Source organism: Trifolium pratense, linkage group LG7 (genome assembly GCF_020283565.1).
Source record: "Trifolium pratense cultivar HEN17-A07 linkage group LG7, ARS_RC_1.1, whole genome shotgun sequence".
Classification (NCBI taxonomy): domain Eukaryota; kingdom Viridiplantae; phylum Streptophyta; class Magnoliopsida; order Fabales; family Fabaceae; genus Trifolium; species Trifolium pratense.
Window position 1 is genome coordinate 12991839 of NC_060065.1, and position 25414 is coordinate 13017252.

Below are 25414 nucleotides of genomic sequence, written 5' to 3' on the forward strand. Positions count from 1 at the left end.
AATGGTTATATATGAATAAATATTTATATATTAATTTTGTTATTAATTAAGAACAAATGCAGAAAAAAATCATTCTCCACTAAAAATTATTAAAACAAAAAATTAATGTCATAAAAATTGACGGCACCATTGAGGAATAGAGCTGTCAAAGGGGCCGGCCCGGTCCGGCCTGACCTAGCCCGGGGGGCCCAGTCATATAAAGGGGTCAGTCCGGCCCGGCCCGTTAACTCCATGACCAGGCCCACTTAGTCCAGCTCGATAAGCAAAAGCCTACATGGCCCGATGGGTCGTCCCACTAATTTTCATAGTATTTTTTTTTGAAAAAAAAAAACAAATTCTATTAAATTTATGTTATATTTCTCGACTAAATATCCAAGAAGGTAATTCATATCCCTATATTTTCTCACATAATTTCTCAAACAACAATATCTTCCATTTTATCCTCATCAAACAAACAAACAAACCTGTAACAAATATTCTCATTCTAATCCAATAAGGTTTTTGTGTGATCCGCGTTTTCTATTTTGTCTTATGTTATGGTGAGTTTGTTAATAAAAGATTTTTACAGCTGAAAAATGTCTTATATCATGGTGAGTTTGTTAATAAGATATTGTTGCTATTATGAAAAATTCCCACCAAATTTTTGTATCCTCTTTATATATAGGTATAGATTTCCACCTCGTATCTCAGTATTTTATATGTACTTTTAATATAATAAAATTAATTACTACCAAAGTTACTAATTTATCCTTAGTAGGTTTAACCATATTTCAAGTTTTATACCAATTGTTAGTTGGTTCAGTGGTGGCGTTGAACTTGGTAGGGAGAGCCACGGTTCGATCCACCGCAACTGCGATCGGGAGGAGACTGAAACCACTTGATGTCAGAACTGACCTCCTAACCAGATTAAATTGGTGGTGAAAACAACAAAAAAATATTCCAAGTTTTATATCTTTCATCGTAATTTAAGTAAAAAAAAAAGAATAAAAAGAATATAGAAAGAATATAAAATAAATACAATAAAAAGAGGATATGCTTAAAATAACAATATTCCAAGTTTTATATCATTCATTGTAATTTCACAAAAAATAAAATGTCTAGAAACTATTTACACATTGTATGTCTGCATTTATTTTCTTAAGTCATGACAAAGAGAGTTCAGATTTGCTCCATTACCTTATCCTCTATTACCTTTCCAATATCTTGTCCAGATCGTCACACGTGGATAAAAGCTAATCGATGGTGCAAATTAGATTGGAATATCAGATTTTTCTTCTTCCTTTCACAAGTAACCATCATACTTCTCTCTTAATTTTCTTCTTCTCCATCAAAACAAAACACTTCTCGATCTCTCCGCCGCATCTGCATCTCTCTATCATAGTGTCTCGCACTCACCGTCTCTGACAAGACGTCTTCCTTCCTCGCCGCTGCGGTGTCTCCATGCCACTTCCCCCCTTTTCAATTTCGGTTAAAGATGAAACTGAAGATTGTCATAGAAACCGAAGGCTGCTTGGTTGAAATTGAAGATTGTTTGGTTGTAATTAATTTTAGAGTATAATTTTAAGTTGTAATCTTCCCCTTTTTGTTTACGTTGAATCTTCTGCATTTTTTTTTTGTATTATCAAATCTTGTATCCTGTGTTATCAAAGCATGGCTGCCTTATTGGTCCTCTTCTTATTCTTATTGTTTTGATATATTTGTATAAAATCTACCCTGTTGCGACAAACCTGATGTAGTTATAAGGAACTTGTTGTTTTTATAAGCAACATGTTGTTCAGAGACACAGTATGTATGTAGGGAAGGAAATATAGCAACAATGGAATTTTGATTTTTTAGTGAGTGAGAATTGTGTTCTGCATAAATTTTTTGCAACAAGTAAGAAGATGAACAGTGGAAGAGGAAACGTATACACAGTTTACAAATTTCTTTTCTCTCCTTTTTTGTTTTTTTTTTTCCTTACATTTTAAATCTGGATCATTGATTAACTTTTATCCACGTGTCACGATCTGGCAATGTACTGGAAAGGTAATGGAGGATAAGGTAATGGAGCAGATCTGAACTCGACAAACGACAAGGCTAAAGTCAAACATATTGCATTTTTTCTTCGTAATTTATTTCCCCTTTTGTTTTTTAATTTCAGTTATTTATTCAATAAAAATCCAAATGCAAACATTCATATGAACTTTCTAGAAAATTATAACCGTAAGGAAAGATATACATAGATAGATAATATTTGATTTAAATCCAAAATCTATTATAATGTCTAAAACATTATTTTTTATTTATATATTAATATTAAGTTTACATGTGAATAATACTATAATGACGTAGAATTAACATCATTTTAATCATTTAATCACTAATAGGCACAAAGGAAGTCAGGTTCCTAAAGTGTTGTGATAACTTATCCAACAAAACAATATTATATTTGCTAGAAGCAGAATTGTCGGTAGCTGTAATGTTGAGGCAATAGATTATCCCATCGACAATCTTTGTCTCACCGCTGATGACTTTCTCCAACTTTAAGTTCACACCAGTTCGTTTGTCATGCTCGTCAACAGCGTAGTTAGCGATTTCGGTCACATATGGATCGTTAATATTTTTGATAGGATTCCAAACACTCAAGGTAGCTTGATTTCTCAAGTCGTAGAGGCCAAATTGTTTAGTACCTTAAGCTAAATACGTGAAGAATTTGAAATTCAAATTTCGATCCCTATATTACAATGTTCATACCAACTGAATTATGTTTGCAAGAACAAATTTTTTACTTCATCAATATTTTTTATAACACACAATATATATTAGAATTAGGAAATTGAGATTAAATAAAATTATTTAAATTTAGATAAAAAGAGATAATTTTAAATAAATAAAAATATAACAAGATAATCTTCGTAGAGAAAAAAAGACCAATATATATATATATATATATATATATTTATCATGAATAGCATGTAGTGGTATAACTTTTCCACAGTTTTAATTAATTATCTTTTTGCTCCAAATTGTCCAAAGTCATTACCGCCTTAAACTCTCTTCGTGACCACCTCTAAACACAAAGTCATATTTAGTTTACGGATCATTTAGTGGCCCAAGCCCATGACACACACACAAAACCCTAATTGTATAATTTCAAAGAAAGGAGCCGTCACATTTTATTTCTCGTCTTCTTCCACTCTTCTTCTTTTCCAGCGACTTCTTCCATTCTTCTTCATTTTCCATCTATTGTTATACGTTACTTCTTTTTCTGCAATTGTTATTCCTTTGTGATAGCAATAGTGAATCATGGGTGCAAAAAGAAAATTCCTGGGTGTGCAAACAACAAAAATACAAGATTATATGTACAAATTTTAAAATTTCAGGGTGTGCAAACAACAAAAATACAAGATTATATGTACAAATTTTAAAAGTGCAGCTGCACACCCTCAACTGTGTGTAGATCCGCCCCTGATCATCATTAACGATGATTTCATCTCAACAAGAAAAGAAGGTGCAAACATGTGTCATAATGATACATGGTAAATTATTTAATATAGAAATAATAATTCAAAAATCGTGTATTTAACTTTTTCAAAAGTCAAATTGTTATATTTTTTAATGGCAAAATTCAACTTTTCAATTTCTTAACATGTGCCCTTACGACACGCATTAGCAACATCCATATAAAGAACCTCTTAAATTAAAAAGGATGGAAAACCCTAAATGTTGCAAAACAAGGACAAAACGATCAATTTAAAAATGTGGAACATAAAACCTTAGTTTAAATAAAGTAAGGGACCAAAAATACATTTAACACAAAATAATATTAATACAATGATTATCTGTCAAGTGTTTTTGTTACATTTTTTTGGGTACAATCTTTCAAGTTGTAAAAACTGAAATACTAAAATAAATTTAATATAAGAAAGAGTACAACCGTGGTTGTTTATGGATATCATAAACTATATACCAAGAAATTCCATCCTACAATTCTGGCACAAAGAATTTAGTAAAAGCTACTATTAATAAGTATTGAAAACAAGATCAAGTACAATCAATAGCAATGGTGAAAGATTTCAAACTGATAGATAACATAAAATAACGATCCAAAATGATCCACGAGAGAAAAGAGATTTCAGCTAATTTATTCCACATGCACTAACAACCATCTCATGCTTATTTAAAGATATTTGGGATTTGCTTTGTTGATTCTTGTACCGGGCCATGGACCAGGGTGTGATTTGTTAAGGCCCAATACGAAAAAGCCCAATGGGAGCATCTAAAGGAGAAGTGTGAAAACAACCATGAAAAACACATGATAAGCGTGATCCACCATGACTTGGAAAGGAAGGAAGAAACTTGGAGAAGAAGGAAGAAGCTTGGAGAAGAAGGAAGAAGCTTGGAGAAGAAGGAAAGTAACCGCCCACTACCCATGAATTCCTCTCCAAGCAAGGCGGTTATCAAGCAACAAGAGGGAGATGTTTTGCCTATAAATAGGATCTTCTTCAAGAGAACAAGAGAACTTTTCACTGATTCTACATAGACTCACTCTCATCATGAGAAACCACCATATTTTCATTCTTGTAAAGAGATTCAATTTCTTCTCCGACATACTTGTATCAGTTATCAATCTTGAATAATACAAACCCCTATGTTCTGATCGAATTCTGACTTATAAAACTCCCAGGGTTGTTGGGATTGAACTGAGTGTAATCACACCATTTAATCAATAATACAAACCCCCTTGTTTTTTACCAGAACAATTCTCATTCTTTTTCTTACTTCCACAACTTGTGAAGATCGTCTCATCTATCATTTGTCCTTTTCTTCTAGTCTCACGCTCAAGATTGGAATATACTCATCAATTGTCGGGCTTATGATTAGCTCCCATATGGAATATACATAACAAATAAAAACTTTAGATAAAAGAGAGTATATGTATTTAAGCCTTTTAAAAAAAAAGTGTTATTCTCTAAAAGGATAATCGCAAAAAATATATTTAAGCCTTTTAAAAAAAATTACACGGTTAAATAATCTATTTTTCTAAGCCATATAATTCTATTATTTTCAATATAAATTATTTATATATAAAACTAATATGATTAATGGTTATATATGAATAAATATTTATATATTAACTTTGTTATTAAGAACAAATGCAGAAAAAATCGTCCTTCACTAAAAATTATTAAAATAAGTAAGTAATATCATAAAAATTGACGGCACTATTGACGACGATGATAAAATAAATTGTCTAAAAACTATTTACACATTGTATGTCTGCGTTTATTTTCTTAAGCCATGACAAACGACAAGGCTAAAGTCAAACATATTGTCTTTTTTCTTCTTAATTTATTTCCCCTTTTGTTTTTTAATTTCAGTTATTTATTCAATAAAAATCCAAATGCAAACATTCATATGAACTTTCTAGAAAATTATAACCGTAAGAAAAGATTTGTTGTAACATCCCAACTTTGATAAAAGGGAAAATTATTAGTTAGAGTTATAGACTTATATTTATTAAAGTGCTTCATATATGAAGGTGATTTATGTTAAATGGTAATTGAAGGACAAGTTGGTAATTTGAGCATGAAGAGTATTTAATTGCCTAACCACTCCAAGATCACTCATTTTCCGATGCGGATCTTCGGCAGCCAAAACTTCTGCTGCAGCCTCTGCTGCATATTTACCAGCCATTAGATTATTTATGCGGCTGATAAATAAAGCCCCAAACCATTTGTTTTACGCCTCAGTTTCAATCTTTTTTTGTGGCCATTTCTACTTTTGCTTACTTGGTTCTTTCACTGTGCACATTTCTTCATTCTAAACTAGAACTTCGAATCCTGCGGGTCTAATCAGCCGTAATATGTAACAATAAAAAATACTTGGATAAAATTCATACAACTGAAATTAGTATTACGAAATATTTTCTTATATACTATATTGAAAGTTTTATTCGTATCTTTTTAAATTTATTTTGGAATTGTATATTTGGAATTGAATTATTTAGTTTATAGTGAAAATTTATTTAGTTTAATGTGAAAAATGAAAGGTGTTCCAAAGAATTAGGGTTGAAAATTAGATAACGGGTTGAAAAAAAATATTATAAACAAAAATTACAAAACTAATAAACAAATTTTCCTTTAATCGACGAAGATTAGTTAGCTACGAATTTTTTAATGTAAAATTTTCCAATGTGTGCGGTGCAAAAATTATGCTTATTATAGGCGCAAAACAATTTTTTTTAGCAGGCAAACGTTGATTGACACCCATAAATTAAGAATGTGGGTTGGCTTATTATAGGCGCAAATAAAAAAAATTAGCAATCAAACATTGAAACCATTAATCATTTGTTTAATAAACTCAATTTTTTAACTTGAAATAAATAATTATTGGTGCACCTGACAGATTTTACAACTGTATTTGAACTACGTCCCTTTATGTGATTTAGATTAGATGGTAGATTATAGTTTCTTCTATAAAATATTTGAATTAGGGATAGCAATTTGACCCATATCCAGAGGGTACCCGCAAAAATTACCCACAACGGGTAGGGTAAAAACCCGCATTTTGGGTACGGGCACGGGTGTGGGTAATTACCCGCAAAAATGAATGGGTATGGGTGCGGGTACGGGTACCTTAGTACCTATCCCGCCCCATACCCGCATAATATATATTTATTTATTTTATTTATATTATTATATTATAATATATGTAAATCAATTTAAAACAATACAACTCTACTAAACTATTACATATTTTTAATAAAAATGTTTATTTATAACATAATATAAAAATAATACGAATATTTAACATAAATATGAACTTTAACATAAGGTTAGTAATAATTTTGTTTATAATTTTTATTAGTCAATACTCCATCCGGTCCTTATTATAAGGAACAGTTTGGATTTTTTTTTTGGTCCTTTATATAAGGAACACTCCTTAAATCTATGTTTTATTAAATATGTAATTCCTTTTATACCCTTATTAAATTGAATTGTATACTCCAATATAACCTATTCTAATGCTTAACATTAATTACACACACATTTCCTATACAAAAAAATTGGAGGCAAATTTTAGTAAACAAAGAGTCACGTAAACGGTAATGTAACATTAGATTTAATTAGCCTTGTGTATAGGAGGAGTTACATTGGAATTAAGAATAGTGGTTTAGTATATTGATAATTACAAGAGACCACAATCAATTAAGACCAAGGTTATTTTTGGAATTAAACATAACATTTTAGAATTTTTAATAAAAAAAATAGGTATCCTTGGTATGTGTGTTTTTGTCAAACTGTTCCTTATAATAAGGACCGGAGGGAGTATTAAAATCTTTGAATTTTTTTTAATTCTATTAAAATTATATGATATTTTATAATTGATCAATTTATTTTTAGTAAAAATGCGGGTAACGGGTACGGGTATGGGTACCTAGGTACCCATAGAGTATGAGGACGGGGGCAAAAGTTATTACCCACACGGGTATTGGGATGGGTACGGGTATTTTTTCAAACTGCGGGTATGGGAATGAGTACTATAGTACCCTACCCATACCCTACCCATTGTCATCCCTAATTTGAATAATGGTTTTTGGGGTTTTATTGTGAACTTTCTGTTGTCTGATAATTAGGTGATTTCATATTCAAGGTTTCTTCTTTATCACCCACTAAGCATTTCATAATTCACTCACGAAAAGTAATGCTCAATGGAATTAGCCCAGCTGAAAATAAGAATATTCCTCCGCTAAAGTATGTTGTTGTATATTTGATTTCCATAGTATAAATGGCCACAAAAAAAGATTGAAAGTAAACTGAGGCGTAAAATAAAAGGTTTGGGGATTTATTTATTAGCCGCATAAATAATCTAATGGCTAGTAAATATGCAGCAGAGGCTGCAGCAGAAGTTTTGGCAGCAGAGGATCCGCATTGCTCATTTTCTATCCAATTGATTTCTCAGTATCCATTCCAATACTCCCTCTTCTCTCTCACGCCTACTCCCTCACACTCTAACCATTCTCTTCAATTCAAGCTTTGAACTAAGGAAAGGAAGCATGGATTCTTACATGCAATCATGGTAGCAACTTCTCTAGCCATAAGTAAACAAGGTAACAGACTTACCTTTTCCTTTTCTTTAACATAATCCTTGTAATTTCCCATTTTAATTATTCAACCAAAATCTGATGAGTACTCCCTTCCTTTTGAATTGAGAGCTTGTATGTGAGTTATAGTAGCCAAGGAGTCATGGGTTCATGTTTGAAGCTTGAAGTTTTGAGTGGTGACTTTTGAAAGAGATTGTGTTGAATTTCGTTTTTGGATATACTTTCAGAAAAACAGTAAGTACTCCTTCCCTGTAACTCCAATCGAGTTAATTCTTTAAGTTCTGTAAAGCTAACGAATTTACCCTCGTTGGCATATCAAATTTTATCGGATTCGGAGTTACAATGCATTATGTAGGTGATGCTAAAGTTGAAGATACGAAACAGGATTTCTGCAGAAAATGTGTTTGGACAGTGCTGCACTTAAAGGTTAACTGCGCCCTCTCTATAACTCGGTTTGACATTCCATTTGCTTCTATGGATAGCTAACTCGATTACGGTTGGTATGGTTCCGGTTTTGTGAATTTTCAATAAGGGATGAGGTCTGTATGAATTTTTGAAGTTGATACTCCGATGCAGAATTCTGCAGAAAGGTATGGGTACGGGTTTGAAGCATTTCGATTGAAATTATGCATATCGGCGAGCTCTGGAAATGACAATGGTATTGTTCAAGCGTATTTGCAGGTGGGTTCCCTTAGAGCCTTAAACTCTAGTTAGTTTTAACTCTATTAGTTTCCCCAAATTATGAATCTTGCATGATAACATAAGCATTAGGGTGAATTGTGTATGAGAGGAGCTTAATCCCAAAGCTTCTCTTCGTTTTAATTATGTGAAATATGTTGTAATGTTCATGGCTAATAAGTAAAGGGATTGTGATAATGATTTTCTGCAAAACGGATGGAAATTGTAAAAACAGAGTAATGAACTGATAGCCTCGCTAAGCGAAATGGTACTTGCTAGGCGAGAATATCAGCTCAGTACTATGTAGAATTTAAAATTATGAACAAACTCACGTTTTTGAATCCCCTACCTTTTTAGTACATTTTCTGTGAATAATACAAGTATAATAATTAATTAAAATGTTAAGTACACGTTAAGTTAAGATAATCAGGATATCAGGACAAGTTAGCTACTCCAGGGAGGGAAATTCATGGGTAGGATAACAATCAGGATTATTAAGTTAAGTTAAGAAAGTCAATCAATTATGGTGGTTACTTATGTACCACGTTATGGGATTCGTTATGGATATCGTAATCTATATACCACGAAACCCCATCTTACGATTAGATTGCTCCCTCTGAATATACAATACATGGTTCCTTGTAGCCTTTAAATCCTCCAAATCTTTTGTATTAAAGGTACGCATCCACTTATCTTGTTTAAGCTGCATGATACGCTCATAAGTTGCCAAAACATCACCCCAAACAGTTGAATCATCTGTACTTTTGGCTTTCTCCAATTTAAGTTCTGCAAGTTGGTATAATGTTGTGATAAGTTCTTCCATATCCACAAGATTACCTGTTCTAAGGGATTTCTCGAGTTTTTGTTGTGCAATTTGCTTGTATGTGTTGATGCGTCTTTCTAATCCTCCGCTTGTTATTGAGTCCAGCTTTTGTAATATGTCCATTGCAATTTGTTCTACAAGCTCTGACTCATTCCTGTTCATTTTACCAATTAACTTTGTGTGACCAATTTTAGGACTTACTATATATATATATTTGCTTGTAATTCTTGTACATATAAAACTTAATTGTTTTGCATTATCAAAAAAAAAAAAACTTAATTGTTTTAATCCTTAACAATATTTTGCTCATGGTAAAATCAGTCAGTAACAAAAATTAATATCAATGTTAGTCTTTGACATTTTTAGATAGGTGATAGATTGATCCCTCTCCTAAATTAGATACTACCACCTCCATTCCTAAATATAATATGCCATTGAAAAAATTGTGGAAATTAAAAAAGTGAATTGTAGTATTAAATTTGTTGACAATTGTTATTGTTTTTACAATTTTATCCTACAAGAAAGATAATGAGTTAATATATTTTTTTCCAGAGTATTTATTACTTATTGTAGAAAAAGATGCTATGTAATTAGGGGTATGTTGGTAAAGAAATAATTAATGCCCTTGGAAATTTGAAAGGGGCCTTATAAAAATAGACAAAGAAAAATATGAAATGGTCTTGTATTTAGGAAAGAAAGTAGTATTATTTTTTGGGCAAACAACTATTTTGGTCCTTAAAAGTATAACTCACCGTCATATTAGTCCTTGAATGTTATAAAATTGCAAACAAATCTACAATATTTTTTTTATTAGTCATTTTGATCCTTAAATATGTTTTTAAGGTCGATTTAGTCCAACTTCAAATAGTTGTGCCAAGTATATTTTGTTTTTTTAGGTTTGGATCTTTAGTCAAACTTTTATCATAAATTTCAAAAAAGTTGTGCCAAGTATATGTTTTTTTTTTAAATAGTTCGGTGGCTTAAAAATTTCATTCTTAAGGTGAATCAACATGTTCTAAATCCAAATTTCAATTCTTATTTATATAATGCGATGTATCTACCAAATGAGCGAGACTAAAATTAATTTGTCAAACGTTCCAAGTATATACTAACATAGAAAATAGTAATACAGGAAAAGGGGAAAAAATGGAAAATAGTATTGATTAATTACATTTACATCCAATATTCAAATAGGAGTTTTGGATAGTGCAAAATTACCTTGTGCCCAAGCAATCCCAGCCAGAGAAATTAGCTGCTTCTGCCAAAGCTAGACGCCATGTTTGAACCTTATTCATGTCCCTACGTTTTTCATGCTCTGCCAAAGCAATTGCATAGCTAGCTACCCGTCTGATTCCTTACATTTGTTGGGTTAACATGGTAGAAAATTGGCACTAAAATTTGTCCATCATTTTTCTTACATTCCAATATTTTCACAAGCTCATCCAAACACCACCTAGAAGATGCATAATTTTCCGAAAAAATGATTACGGATAATTTTGCATCATTGATTGCTTTAAGAAGTGAAGGTGATATTTCATCACCTCTTTCAAGCTCGTTATCGATGTAAGTTTTGACTTGATTTCTGGTTAAGGCCGCGTAAAGATGGCTCGTGAAAGTGTTGCGAGTGTCCTCACCTCTAAAGCTGAGGAAAACGTCGTGGTTTTGTTGAGGAATTTTGGGTGTAAAAGATGGAGGAGGAATAAAGGAGGCCATGAATTTTGAGATCAAAAGCAAGCTATGGTATGATTTATGGAAGTCTATATGTTGTTTTAAACTTAATTTCAACACCTAAATGTAAAGAAGATTATGGGACCCTTACGAAGGTCTGAATTTCTAGGCTACTTCGTTATTAGGGAATAAAATGAAATTCACTTCCTTATCTTATTGTTGACATTGACAATAACAATAACTTCAAAAAAAAAAAAAAGACATTGACAATAACAATATATTTTGTTTTGAAATTAGAAATTTGGATTCTCTTCATTAAAAAATCTTACATTCACTTGTATTTAGTGCAAAAATAGAGAATTGAAAGAGATACTTGATCACTCATTCTCAAAATATAAGCAAAAATGAGTCAAAAAAATTTGATGTATTTGGTTAAAAATTTGGACAAAATATATTCACTTTTTTTTTTGGGATTCAAATATATTCACTTTTATTGACCATTTTTTGTTTATAGTATAGTAAGTTATAATGACAAAATTAACCTTAAAAATAAATTAAATGTTGGTTAATATAGAATTTTTAAATGTAGAAAATGTAAATCCATAAATTAAATGTCCTCCATGCATAACGGCAGATATTAATTCTTCAAATTTTATGGGACATAAATAGTTGATAAATTTTCTCTAAGAATTTTAAATTAGAAACTAAAATCAAAACCTAAGTAATTATGTTAAAATTTACGATAACAATATTTTATCTACATAGATAGAGTGATTGTTTTATACTTATATTATATGATGAAAATTATGGGGAAAGAGTAGTCAAAATTCTACGCTTGTCTACATGGACGATAAGAAAATAATATTTTTCAAAATTTACATGCCATAGATACAATAGTAGTTATGAAACCGCGTTAAATATTTGCAAGTCAAGCTTATAAAAATAAAAATTTCAAGTCAACGATCCGAAACCTTTTCATTTTTTGCGGCAGGCGTTGGTGTTGGGTCACACACTTGTATTTATTCGGATAATTCATGGCGAAGCCTTTTTTGTGTAAGAAAGAGTTATGATAGGGCGGATTCTAACGTCGGTCGGTGAAACATGTCTCTCACGCCAACCTTCATCATCGCCACACCATTGGCAACCTTCTGTTTTCATCATCTTCAAGTTTAGTTTTACATCATCATCTTCAAGTCTTGTCCAATTTTAACGCAAAAATGATAAAACCCAATGATGGGTTTTCTAAATTCAGATCCAGTTTCGTTTAGGTGAAATTAGGGTCTCTTTACCTTAAAACTTAGATAAAAAAACAAGTCTCAAAACGAACAACAACTTAGTGGCGGAAGGAAAAAACGCAGGTGGAGAATAAGGGGAAGTAATTACTAGAAAATTTAATACTAAGGTTGTTGCGGTTCAATGAAACACTCAAAATAGTTCTGTAAAAAAAATGAAACTCAAAATAGTTGAAACCCAGAAAAGTTATTGTGAAAATCCAGAAGAAACATTAAACTGCATGTGTATATCTTGTAGTTCATAAGGCAAGAGCTTGGGACTGAACTCACAGTCACAGCGATGGTAACAAAATGAGGGAGAAGATTGAAGAGATGAGGCGGTGAATCAAAAGGTTGAAGAAAGTGAAGTTGGGGTGTTGATTAATTGAGAATTTTTTTTTTTTTATAAATGAATGAATTGCGACTTTTTTAACCAACACGTGGTTAATTATTAATTAATAATAATAATAATAATAATAATTAGTAAACGTACTGTAGCAACAATTTGCAGGTATCACATTGCAGCCGTTCTTTTATTTTTGAACACATCTAATGATTGAAAGTCACTCTTCATAGGTGAGAGATATGACTAGCTATCCCACGCTAGAATCCGCCTTATGATAGTTCGTTAAACATAAGCAAAACATTTACTTTTGTAGATACAGTTTAGCCAAATTTATGACTTATCTTATTATTTTAAGGAAAAGTCCGGCCAAATACAAATTTTAAAAGTTCTAAAAAAAATTAGTATTTTTTTGTTGTCAAGAAAAAATAGGCACTTTTTTTTTGTTACATTTTTATTTTAGTGAAGAAAAATAATGTATAAGGAACATGAGATAAAGTTTAAAATAATCAACTTTATTTCAATTTGCACCTACTTTTATTGATGGTCTACCCATCGAATCCACACCGGGCCAATTTTTCTATTTTTTTTTTGCATCGTTTCTCATCACAATTTTTGTGTGCTCATGAGTCATTGTTCACCTGGCTTGCCAATTTTATATTAGAGTTAGATAAATTAAACTACAGAAGCATAAGAAAGAGGATCAGAGGAGGCTCGCATGCATTGCGAGGTGTGCGACGGTATAGGGCCTCAAAATTTTGAGGGTCTCATCTCAAAATTTTGAGGTCCTATAATATTACTTATATATTACCTATAAAATATCAGATGTATATTAATAGATTAATTTTTAGGTCCTAAAATAATAGTTATATATTGTTAATGTTCATAAATATCATGAGTATATATCAATATATTAGTTATCTATACTCGTAAATATAGTTCTAGTCCATTTTAATCTTTGCATAAAATTTAATCTTAGATTATGATGTTCCTTTTTGACGTTATATTCAAAGATAATTATTTTGTATTTCTTGTTCCATTTAATTTAATGTAAGATTTAATATTGATAATTTATATGTTTACAAGAATTTTTTTTTATATTATATGCAATTTAAATCGATAATTTTTTTAATTTTTTTTTATTAAGGGGTCACTTTTATATTTTGCACAGAGCCTCCTAAAACTCGGAGACGCCCTGAAGAGGATAGCATAAGCTTAAGCTTATGTGCAGGTTCTGATGGTCAAAATCTTGATTAGAGGTTGTAAGAAGCAAAACTTGTAAGAAAAATTGCTAACTTATCAAACCTTTGAACATAAATCCTTCACACAAAAATTTCATGTCATATTTCCCACATAAAGTACATAGTTTAATCAATCAAGGTTTAAGTTTTCAAAAAAAAAAAATTAACAGTCCAAGCAAGGTGGCATTTTATCATTATTGTATGCATAGGTACTAGAAAATAAAGGTATAGAATTGAAATAGATAAAGCGAAAACCCCCCATGCTTAAACTAAACTAAGCATTGTCCCCGGTGTTTGTAAGCAAAGAACAAAATGAAAATCGAAAATAAAATATAAGGGATTATGTACTCTCACTTGAACTTGCCTTTCTTCTTTGATTATCCTTGATGCTTATTGGTTTGGTTGGGGGGGGGGGGGGGGGGGGGTGGTTGTGATGGTTTGATTTTGTGGAGTGTGGTTTATGAGGAAGATAAAGGCAAGCTTCTTTTTTTTTTTTGGTTGTTTAATTTTTATTTTTTTTGGTTGTTTAATTTGATAGGATAGTAGTTTGGGTGGGTGTTTGAGGCTTGATGGGAGGTTGTTTTTGAGGTTTTTGACTGATTTTTAATTGTCACATCCGTGCACAACCTTGCACAGGCCGTGACCAGTCTAGGGCAACATAAGATAAGAAATTTGCACATTTTCCTTTTTGTCTTCTCTGTCACAGCCGTGACACTCTCTTGTAGGGGTGTAAGCGGATCAGAAAAATCCAATTGAACTGATGATCCAAACCGAAAAAAATCGATTTTTAGGGTTCAAATAAAAAACTGAACCAAATCGATTTCGGTTCTCGGTTCCAATTTTAAGAACCGATGAATAAACCGAACCAAACCAATATATATTATTAGGCAGCCCACATCTATTAAAAAATAAAACAAGCCCAACTACTTATAAAAACCCTAATTTACTTTCTAGTTGAGCCCAATGATGAATCGAATGTGGGGGAACCGTTGTGAACCAAGTGAAAGCATTTTTTGTGAGGGAATTTGGGAAATATTTCAATCTTAAATTTTCATTATCTACCAAATTTCCTGCTTCAGTAAAAAATCTTGCAACATGCTCCACTGTTGATTCAGTTGTATCCCCAGCAAACTTTGTGAATTTGGGGATCTTCCATCCCCTTGGCAATTCAGTCTGTAGTACGTACTCAGACAAAGGGGAAACGAAGTTAGGCCTGTGCAAGCCAACATTGAAACCATTTTGGGTCAATATCGTTTCGACTAAATTTGCCAAGTTATCTTGTTGTGCAAAATTGTTTCGTTGCACATTTCTGACTACTTCGTCAGCATTTTGATTTCTATTAACCAAAACTATCCTTGGGTCTTGAACCTAATTCACCACTTGGACTGGTGGTTCCTCTTGCACCACTTGTGGCACTTGATTGACAGGAACTTCATCATTAATGGGCAAACCCTGGTTCTGAACATGCGTTTGGTTTTGAATGGGTTGAAGGTTTTGGTTAGGCATTGCAGGTGTGCCAAAGAAATCTGAAATTCGCCCCATCTGGTGGGCTAACAACTGATAGTTGTTGTTTGTATTATTGATTAAAGGATTCAAAATAGTTCTTAATTGTGAAGTTAGGGTGATAACCATTTCATGGTTGCTTTCGTCCATTTGTTGTCGAAAAGACATCATGGTTACATTTGTCAAATTTTGTTGGGCAATATCTCTAGCCCTATTTCCCACAACAGAGGTTGATGGGGAAGGCATGGTAGCCCCTTCAGGATTAGAATTAGAATGATGTAAGCCCATCATCAGAGATTCTGACATACCTAATCCTGATTGATTCAACGCAAATGATCGAATTGGGCTCCTTAAATCGTTAGTACCTGGCTGATTATTTCCCACATTTGACACTAACGAAGATATTGACCCAGATAGAGTCGAACTCATTGAAGGAACTGTTACTCCTATATTCCCAAAACTCACTGAGGGTCCACTCGAACCAGATGTTCCAGAGCTATTGGCCATGATTGTAGCGTTGCTATTGGACGCTTGTGTTGGCTGTCCCTCAGGATTTAGGACACTGTTATTGTTGTTTTGATTATTATTGGGTGGTCGAACCATTTTTGATCGAGATTTAACACTAGTTAAATTTGGTAAGGATTTACCACTCCTCAAATGCATACAAAATCAAAACATACAACTTTGAATACCAATTGTTTTAGTATTCGATAAAGATTCTTAGAAAAACAGACTTCTTTTAAGAATATAAAACTGCACAAAACAACCCGTCCCACTGGGCGTGCCAATTTGTTTACACTGATTTTTGGTAAACAACCGCTAGTTTAAATTAATTACTTGAGAGATCAACTAGTAAATCTCGGGACAATTGTTCCTGCGTTATATTAAAAGAGGTTTGAATATTCATCATTAAATACATTATTAATTTGTAATAACAATGTGTTTAATTCGTAAAATAGAGTTTATGAAACATAAGTGTGAGACATAAATTGAATGAAAGTAAAGAGAAAGTTCACTCGAAATGAGAGAACCATTTAAATGCAGAAATGTAAATACTTTGAAAGTAAAGACTTAGGAAAAGTAAAATTGCATTTAGAATATAAAAGTTGCAAATGAATAAAAGTGGTTCACTGATTCATACATCTTTCTCGAGTAACTCGTTTCTCGCTTTAACATGGGTACTTTGAATGTTTGAGAATTTGTGTAAGTGAATTGTGACCCTTATTTCGACTTACAAACTCCTATTTATAGAAAAACTAAGTAACTGCTACTTTTAACGTTAAACTACTCGTCCTCTGCCACGCGTCCTTCTGCATTTGAAATGAACCAAGGCCTCGAACCGTTGTAAGTGTCGAAATCGAATCATACTTGAAGGATGGAAAATACTCTAAGTCCACAATTTTAAGCACTTCGATTCGTCAACTATAATCGAATCAACCATCTACTCGAAAGACAGAATTTCTTCATATCTTGTAGACTCACATTAGACAATACAAAGAATATTTTCCATTAGAACTCTCTTATTCTTAAAGACATTACCCTTAACCTTTATTAAATGAGAAGATAAGAGAGATAATCTCTCTTGTTCTTGAAGACATTTAAAACCTGATACTATTTAAAGCCTTTTAACAAGCTTTTTAATAATGAATGTCTTTGGAACTAGAGATGAAAACATATTTTAGCTCGAGCTAAAATATGGGATAACAGGGACCAAAACTAAAAAAATAAAAATAAAGAGGCCAAAATATTGGTTTTTAAAATAGGAGATCAAAACTTCAAAAATTAAAGAGATTAAATGATATAAGCAGATAGAGTAAAACAATGTTACACAAATAACCAATAATGTTTTATCTTTCTGCCACACTACCCTACTCATGTATAGTTGTTTTGAAACTATTTATATGACATGAAATGGTGGTAATTTTTCATTAGATGTCTGTGTAAATTTTTATTACAATGTCCGTTTACCATCTTTAAACTCAATTACAAATAGAATTTAATTTATATGCACCGTCAGTGTAAAGTTATTTTGCACATTCGTCTAATAATATAACGACATATCATGTATGGTAATTAAAAACACATGATGTGTCACATTCATTAAGTGATGTGGCAACGCGTCATTGAATGTATGTGTAAAAAACTTTTACACCGACAGTACACAACAATTAAACTCTTAAAAATAAGAGCATCAAAAATCAAAAATTACATTTATTTAAGAGAAAAAGAAAATAATGCATGTGCCATTAGTTTACACGTACACGAACAACTCATCGGTGGCTATATGAAAGAAAGAGAATCAAAATCGAAGGGCGAATATTCCACCAACTCAACTCTTGTCCCGATTCTCAAGGCATCACTCCCTCGTCTTCTAAATCAACGGTCACTATTTCATCTTCCCATCTTACGGCTACAGTTCATCCTCTCCCTCCATAATATTAGGGTTTGTCTTTTTCAATAGCACACACCATTTTCACACATTTTCTTCTTTTCTCGCATTTTCCGCTTCACTTTCTCGAGAAAAAAATCATGGTGAAGGGTCCAGGTCTTTACTCCGATATCGGCAAGAGAGCTAGAGGTCACCGATTCATTCTTTTCTTCTTTATTTATTTATTTATTTATTTTTTAATTTCATTTCTTTTTTATGTATTATTCTCCATGATAAACTAACACTGAGAATTTCAATTTCAGATCTTTTGTTCAAAGATTATCAGAATGACCACAAGTTCACAATCACCACTCAGACTTCAACTGGAGTTGTAAGTTCATCTATATTTTTATTTAATCTTTTTTTTGTTACAATTTGATCATGTAATTTTTTTTTTGTGATTTTCGTTATTTCCTATGATTTGTTGCATGTTTTACATTTTTGAAGAAAAATAAATTAACTGTGATGATGAAACCTTAAACTATTGTGAAGTAATTTTAATGAATTTGAAAATGATTTAAGTTTTTTATTTTCTGAAACAGAAAAATTTGTTTCCAAATTATTTAAGTTAACTAGTTGAAGTTCTTAGATTTTACTGTGTTTGGGATAGTTTTTATTTAGCTTGAAATTTTTAATATTAGGTTTATTGTAAGAGGTGAGTTTTCAGTGTTTTGATAGTTTCAATGGGTTTATCTGTTCAGGAAATCACTTCATCTGGAGTCAGGAAAGGTGAGATATTTTTGGCTGATGTCAGTACTAAGTTGAGGAACAAGAACATCACCACTGATGTTAAAGTTGACACTAACTCAAATGTGAGTCCAATTTTCTTGTTGCGATAACTTTGATCATAAGCCATTTTGCAACTGTTAAGTTAGTATTATTAGCATTGTTTTCTTTTGAGTTGCTTGATTCTGATTTAATGTAATTCTTTAGTTTTTTAAACTTATGATGGAATTGTTTTTGCCTGGGTTCTTTGCTTTTGTTGTACTATCTCTTTATTTACTTTTTTGCTTTTCAGTTCTGTGATTTTTAATGTACTGTGTAGATAGTTAGTTTGGCTCTGTTTGGATAAATAGTTTAATTTGGAGTGCATAGCATAAGTGCTTATCATGGATTCATAATAACGTGATGCACTTAGTATGAACTATTTCTATAATAAAAGAGAAAATAAAGTTAGATTGTTTTCTTATAGGGTAGGTATAAGCTGTTTTCATAGTTATCTTAGAGACCTTTTTGATAATAAGCAGAAAACAGGTAATGAATATGTCATAAGTTGTTTTCATAACTTCTTATAGAATAGATATAAGTTGTTTTCCTAAGCAATCTTGGAGAGCTTATGAAAATAAGCTTAAAACATCTTATGAATATATCATAGTTGTTTTCATAGCTTCTCTCAAAAAGTCTAAAATAAGCCAAACGAAGCAAGCCCTTTGTGTCATTGTACATGGCCATTTCTACAATGTAATCCTCCTCCATGATATTGTTATTAAGAATTTGAGCATCCTTCATTTTGTTAACTATTGTATTCATAAGTTTGATACAAGGTCTAGTTTGAACTCATAGTATGTGTCTTATGTCTGACTGAATACTCTTCAGCTACTCACAACCATTACTGTGGATGAACCTGCACCTGGACTCAAGACAATTTTTAGCTTCATTTTTCCAGATCAAAAATCTGGCAAGGTAACAAGCATTTTCCTTTGTTCTATCTTGTAATGTATTTCATTTATTTTTATCGTGTTTAATTATATCCGCTTAATGCCAATAGTATTGAATTGTGGATACTTCCTGAGTTATGATTGAATACTCTATCTCTCTATGGCGTTTAATAGGTGGAACTACAGTACCAGCATGATTATGCTGGGATCAGTACTAGCATTGGTTTGACAGCAAGTCCCATTGTGAACTTCTCTGGTGTGCTTGGGAACAATTTGGTTTCTGTTGGATCAGATGTTTCCTTTGATACTTCAACTGGCGACTTTATCAAGTACAATGCAGGGTTGAATGTCACTCATGCTGACCTTATTGCATCTCTGACTCTGTAAGTAGTTCTCTAATGGCTATATAATTATTATATGTGATGATTGATTTAACGGTGTTATTTATGTTGTGTTCTTTTACGTACTTTAATTGATCTCCTGATTTATTTGTTCTGTTTTTTCTTTTTGTTGATGAATGTAGCAATGATAAAGGTGACACCCTTAATGCCTCGTATTACCATGTTGTGAGCCCACTTACAAACACTGCTGTTGGAGCGGAGCTTTCACATACCTTTTCCAGCAATGAGAATATACTGACCATCGGCACACAACATGCTCTTGACCCCATAACCTTGTTGAAAGCTCGGGTGAACAATTATGGCAGGGCAAGTGCTGTGATCCAGCATGACTGGAGTCCAAAAGCACGTTTCTCTCTCGTTAGTGAAGTTGATACTGCGGCTATTGATAAGAGTGCAAAGGTTGGTCTTGCTGTGGCCTTGAAGCCTTAGACTTGATGATGTTGTGATTGATAGGTTGCATATCTGGTGGTGGAGGCAATAAGTTGAGTTGTAGGGTTTAACTTCCCAATGAACCTTTTGTCCTTCATTTTGGAGCTATTAATTTGTTCATGTTTTGGTTGGTTCAGGGTGCAAAATCAATAAGCACAGGACAATATTCAAATTTGTAGTTATTAAACAAATTCACCTGAACCTGATTGATTTAGATGCGCCTTTGAGTAAGTTTGAGTATGGAAGGAGTCATGCAATATGAATGATGTTGAGTATATATCGAAAATTTGATTTATGCATTGTGCAACGTATTTGCTTTTATTTGGTTGGAGCTCTCTCTTTGCTTGACTTATTTTGGCATTAAAAGCTACTTCAATATTAAAGCTGAAAATTGTGGTTTTTGAAATGACGCTAAAATTGTTTTCTAATTGTTAGTACTTTTTTAGCTTTATGATTAGAGTCTAGACTTTTTTTTTCTTCTGTTGAACAGCGATTAGAGTCTAGACTGAGTTAAAAAATAAATAAAATTATCAAATGCACTCGTTTACAATCTTTTAGTCAATTAATCAATATGAATATCAATTACTTTGTTTTGGACAACCTTCTGAAACAATTTATAAAAATGTTATGAAACAATACCACCTATGCATAAAACCGTATGTAAGAGGTACATGCTCTATACATGTTCGATCAACATCCCTCTTCACGTCTCCAACCTCCAAGGCTGATATACCTTATAAATATGCATGATAATGTGATCATTAGCCAACCAAAGGATATGTGCGTGCCTCCCTCTAGTATCATCGCACTCTTTTCATCTATATTGCACCTAATGAGTTTGACCAAAGCCACTAGGTTTGGTCTAATCATAATTGATTTGGGGCAGTATGCATGAGGTCTTAGGTTCAAGCTTCATTGTCAACATTGTAAATCAAAAAACCTAATGAGTTTGACCAAAAGGGAGATAATAACCCCAAGACTATTGATGAGCTACCCAATCTGGTATAGTTCGAATTCATGCATCCTAATGAATGTTACCCTCAATTTTAACATAATCAAGAAGCACACATAAGTACACATTTGAGTTTGTACTATAATGTGATTAGAAGAACACTTCAAAAGAAAACCATAAATCCTTTGATACCAAAAATGCCAAAATCATAACAAAATGAAAAGAGAGCTTGGAACACAAGAAATTGTAAAACTTGAAGGAACTTTTAGGGGGAAAATTATAAGCAAACGTAGGAACACATGAAATTTTGGGACCAAAATAACCCTAAATGATGGTGGTATATAGTCCCAAAATTAAGAAACCAAGCTTCTCAAATTATCTCCCAACAACTGAAACCCACTCACAGTTGCCATCTTCATCAATTCTTCTAGAAAGAAAAAAAAACAAGAAAAACCATGTTTATGTTTCTTGCTCTACATCACCAACCTTATACATCATTCTCAACACCTCTCTCACCCATATTAGATAGAAAATTATGCGAAAAACAAGAAAAAAATGTAGGGATTTATGCAGCTCAATAGTGAATGGAACCATAACTGCCACCACCGTGCTTGGAACCACATTCCACATCCTCGCCATTGTAGCGCCATCATCGTCTTTGTAATACTGAATGGGTGTATTCACAACTCAATAGTAAAACCAACCGGTGTTACAAAGCTTATAGGAAAAGGAACAATTTTGGCTCAAATTATTTCCATAAGTTATGTTCGAGAGCTTTTTAAGCTCAAAATAGTTTATGGGCAATTCAAATGAACTCCATCTTTCAAACACTTATACGTACTTATGATATGAGACAATTCAAATGAACTGTAAATAAACTCGTTCAAATACTTCTATCATTAATCATTAATTCTAACAGTAGTAGAAGTACTTCATGTCTATGCAAATAAAAAAGAACCAGCCATAAGTGAAGCACTTATGCAAACCATTATTACAATTTCTGAAGAAAAAAAATGTGCTATATTTGTCTATTCACAACTCAAGAATGAAAACAACAGGAACAGATAAAGAGATTGTGAATGGAAGGACATTTAAGCATCCCAAACTAGTTAAAACTTTAAAGTAATAGGCAAAATCGATACTTTAGGACGTTTAGAATATAAATTTCCAAGGTTTTGATGATGCAATATTATAGATTTCAAAGCCCAGCCCCATTCCCTTGTAGAAGACCATCTCTGACTTGTGAAGCGATATCTTTTACCGCACCTGGTCCATGTGGAACAAAAACAGAATTGGATTTTGACGATGCACCGATCTCCTTCAATGTGTCGAAGTATTGGGTCACAAGAACCATGTCCATGACATCCTTTGATGATGTCCCAGGGACATTCTCTGCAAATGCTAGAACACTGTCCCTCAGCCCATCCACTATGGCTTGACGCTGACGAGCTATTCCAAGCCCTGCTAGATACTTCGATTCTGCATCTCCTTCTGCTCTTTTGATGTGCAGAACCTTCTCTGCTTCAGCTTTCTCAGTTGCAGCCGCCCTAAATCTTGCAGCTATTTGCAACCATTGAAACACATGGTAAAGAAAACAGAAAAGAAAATATCAAGCCTAAACATGGTTTTGCTCAAAATAAGACTTTAACTAAAGATGTTTCTCGACCTACGAAGCACGGACACAGACATGAACACCAGACACGACACGGAAACTGACATGTCGACAGCGATAATAATTTGAGAAAATGACATAATTCAACGTAATCATAAGTGTTGGTGTCATGTCGGTGTCGGACACCAACATATTCACGACACCGGGACATGCCTAATCCGAGGAGTGTCCGTGCTTCATAGTTCTCAACTGTAGTAAAGTTGTGCATTTGAGAGTGTTACCGTTAAAAGAGAGGATATCCATTCCATACTGATAAAGTTAGTTGTTTACAGTCTAATTTTTTTTTAGTTAATCAGGTTAACTATAGTAACTTGATATTTCTTAGCTCAAATGAAAATATGTGCCAATGTAGAAAGCATACCAGCATTTATCTCATTCATGGCTTTCTTCACATGCTCATCTGGTTCAATATCCACAATGAGAGTCTGAACTATCTCATATCCATAAGCAGACATTGCCTTTCATATGAACAGAGAATGAAAAAACAAAATTTATTGATGCTCACAACTTAGTACCTGATACGGCAATGGAGAAAACGAAATACCTTTTCAAGTTCTTCCTCAACAGCTTTTGCAATTTCATTCTTCTGTTCAAAAGAAGAATCTAATCCCATTTTTGGAACTGTTGCCCGGATAACTGCAATAAGGAAAAGGAATTTATCAGTTTCTTCCATGAGAAGCATTCAAAGAACCCAACTTTGTATCGGAGCTTAGACAACAAATAAATAAAAACCATCAAAGACATAAGCTTGGATCTGTTCTCTGGTATTGGTAAGTCTGTAAAAAGCATCCACTGCCTTTTCCGCCAGTGCTCGATATTGGACAGATGCAACCACTGTCACAAAAACATTATCCTGGTAGGATGTAATATATCAAGATCAGATAAGCAGAGAGCAAATCAGTACAAGTCGTAAGTTATGAAGATCTTTATTTTGGTTAAGCAGTTTAGTTTTAAAGAACAAACCTTTGTCTTGGTTTCACAGCGAACATCTAGCTGCTGTACACGCAAAGAAAGGTAACCAGCTATTTGTCTACCCATGCACCACGGCACGCAGTGGCAACCCGGTTCAAGCACATCTTCATATTTGCCGAAAACTTCTCTGATAGCAATTGTTGACTGTTCCACTTGAAGACAACCCAAAGCTAGTCCCATCTTTAGGAACCCTAAACATAATTAATGAGAAAATCCAATAAGATGCCTCAGAAGTCGTTTTAAGATTTGAATACATACTACCTATTAGCTGATAGGATCGAAGAAGATACTCGAAAACCGGTAATATGTATCCTGTAGTAGACCCTCCGCCCCGATACCTTAGCACAAATACTCTCATTATTGTAAATAGTCTAAGTAATAAAACCATCAAAGGCGAGACATTATTATCCTTTCACCATAGATATTCATATTACCCTAAATTTCTCTGTAAGTCATTCATTCATTCTTAATCCTATGATCCTTTGTAATATTTTTACTTCTCTATCATCAATGAACTTACTTTCTTGATGGTTACAGTTCAACATTTAGTCTCATACAACATTAAGCCGCATAGTTATGTGGTGAAATTGTTCCTTGAGCTTGAGTGAAACTTTTTAATAACAAACTAAACCAGAACCATGCCTTCCTACTAAAATTCGAATATGACTCCTCTAAAGTGAGCAACTCGCATTACACATAAAAATGAATAACAACATCAATTATTGATAAATAAATCAATGGTAGTCAAAATATCAACCTTAAATTTCACATTTTAAAAACCAATCCCTTTAGAGGAGTTAAATCCCTTATGGTTTGAAGGATTACAGACCAAACTAATTGACAAATCCAGGTAAAGGATTACAGACTATGGAGCATAGACACCTAACACTGGTAATAATTTGAGAAAATGAATTAATAGAATGTAATCACATGTATCTGAGTCGGATACGCATTCGACCACCAGGTGTTGGTGCTACAAATATGGCAGTTAAATGCATGGAATTTGTCATAATAATGAATCCATTCCAAATACAAGCAAATGATTAAAAAAAAAAAGAGAAAGAATAAAAAAATAGCAGAGAGCGAATTGAAGTTTCACCTAAAAGCTAGAGAGAGAGATAGAAGAATTGGTACAAAACGCAAATTTTCGGTTTCTTTGGATTCAGAATGAGAGCAACGACGTTCCACTTCTACGCTTTACCTGTGATTTGCATTTTTTTTATTATTATATACGAGTAGTATTTTGTTAGGCGCATTTTTGAACAACCGGTTTTTAACACGTAATATTA

The 25414-nt window shown here is 32.8% G+C and overlaps 2 protein-coding genes, 1 long non-coding RNA gene and 1 pseudogene across 4 annotated transcripts; 2 read left to right on the top strand and 2 right to left on the bottom strand.

The window, feature by feature from the left end:
* The first annotated feature begins 7901 nt into the window (after nucleotides 1–7901).
* Nucleotides 7902–9085, top strand: LOC123897079. 2 transcript variants are annotated; one of them, XR_006804785.1, is made up of 3 exons: nucleotides 7902–8092; nucleotides 8196–8582; nucleotides 8663–9085. It is a non-coding gene; the product is annotated as an uncharacterized LOC123897079 (long non-coding RNA). The 2 variants fall into 2 exon arrangements; XR_006804784.1 differs by having other exon boundaries at nucleotides 7903–8092; nucleotides 8196–8512.
* A 145-nt stretch (nucleotides 9086–9230) lies between these two features.
* Nucleotides 9231–11431, bottom strand: LOC123897078 (annotated as a pseudogene).
* A 6497-nt stretch (nucleotides 11432–17928) lies between these two features.
* Nucleotides 17929–20836, top strand: LOC123897080 (mitochondrial outer membrane protein porin of 36 kDa-like). The gene is made up of 6 exons (XM_045947581.1): nucleotides 17929–18191; nucleotides 18305–18372; nucleotides 18743–18853; nucleotides 19638–19724; nucleotides 19874–20082; nucleotides 20223–20836. The coding sequence occupies exons 1-6, from the start codon at nucleotides 18143–18145 to the stop codon at nucleotides 20527–20529; spliced, it is 831 nt and encodes a 276-aa protein (XP_045803537.1). The 5' UTR covers nucleotides 17929–18142; the 3' UTR covers nucleotides 20530–20836.
* Nucleotides 20837–22345: 1509 nt separating this feature from the next.
* LOC123897083 (hypersensitive-induced response protein 1-like) lies at nucleotides 22346–25361 on the bottom strand. The gene is made up of 6 exons (XM_045947583.1): nucleotides 25225–25361; nucleotides 24117–24316; nucleotides 23886–24006; nucleotides 23698–23789; nucleotides 23515–23611; nucleotides 22346–23041 (listed from the first exon to the last, which is right to left on the bottom strand). The coding sequence occupies exons 2-6, from the start codon at nucleotides 24303–24305 to the stop codon at nucleotides 22680–22682; spliced, it is 861 nt and encodes a 286-aa protein (XP_045803539.1). The 5' UTR covers nucleotides 24306–24316; nucleotides 25225–25361; the 3' UTR covers nucleotides 22346–22679.
* Nucleotides 25362–25414: the final 53 nt, after the last annotated feature.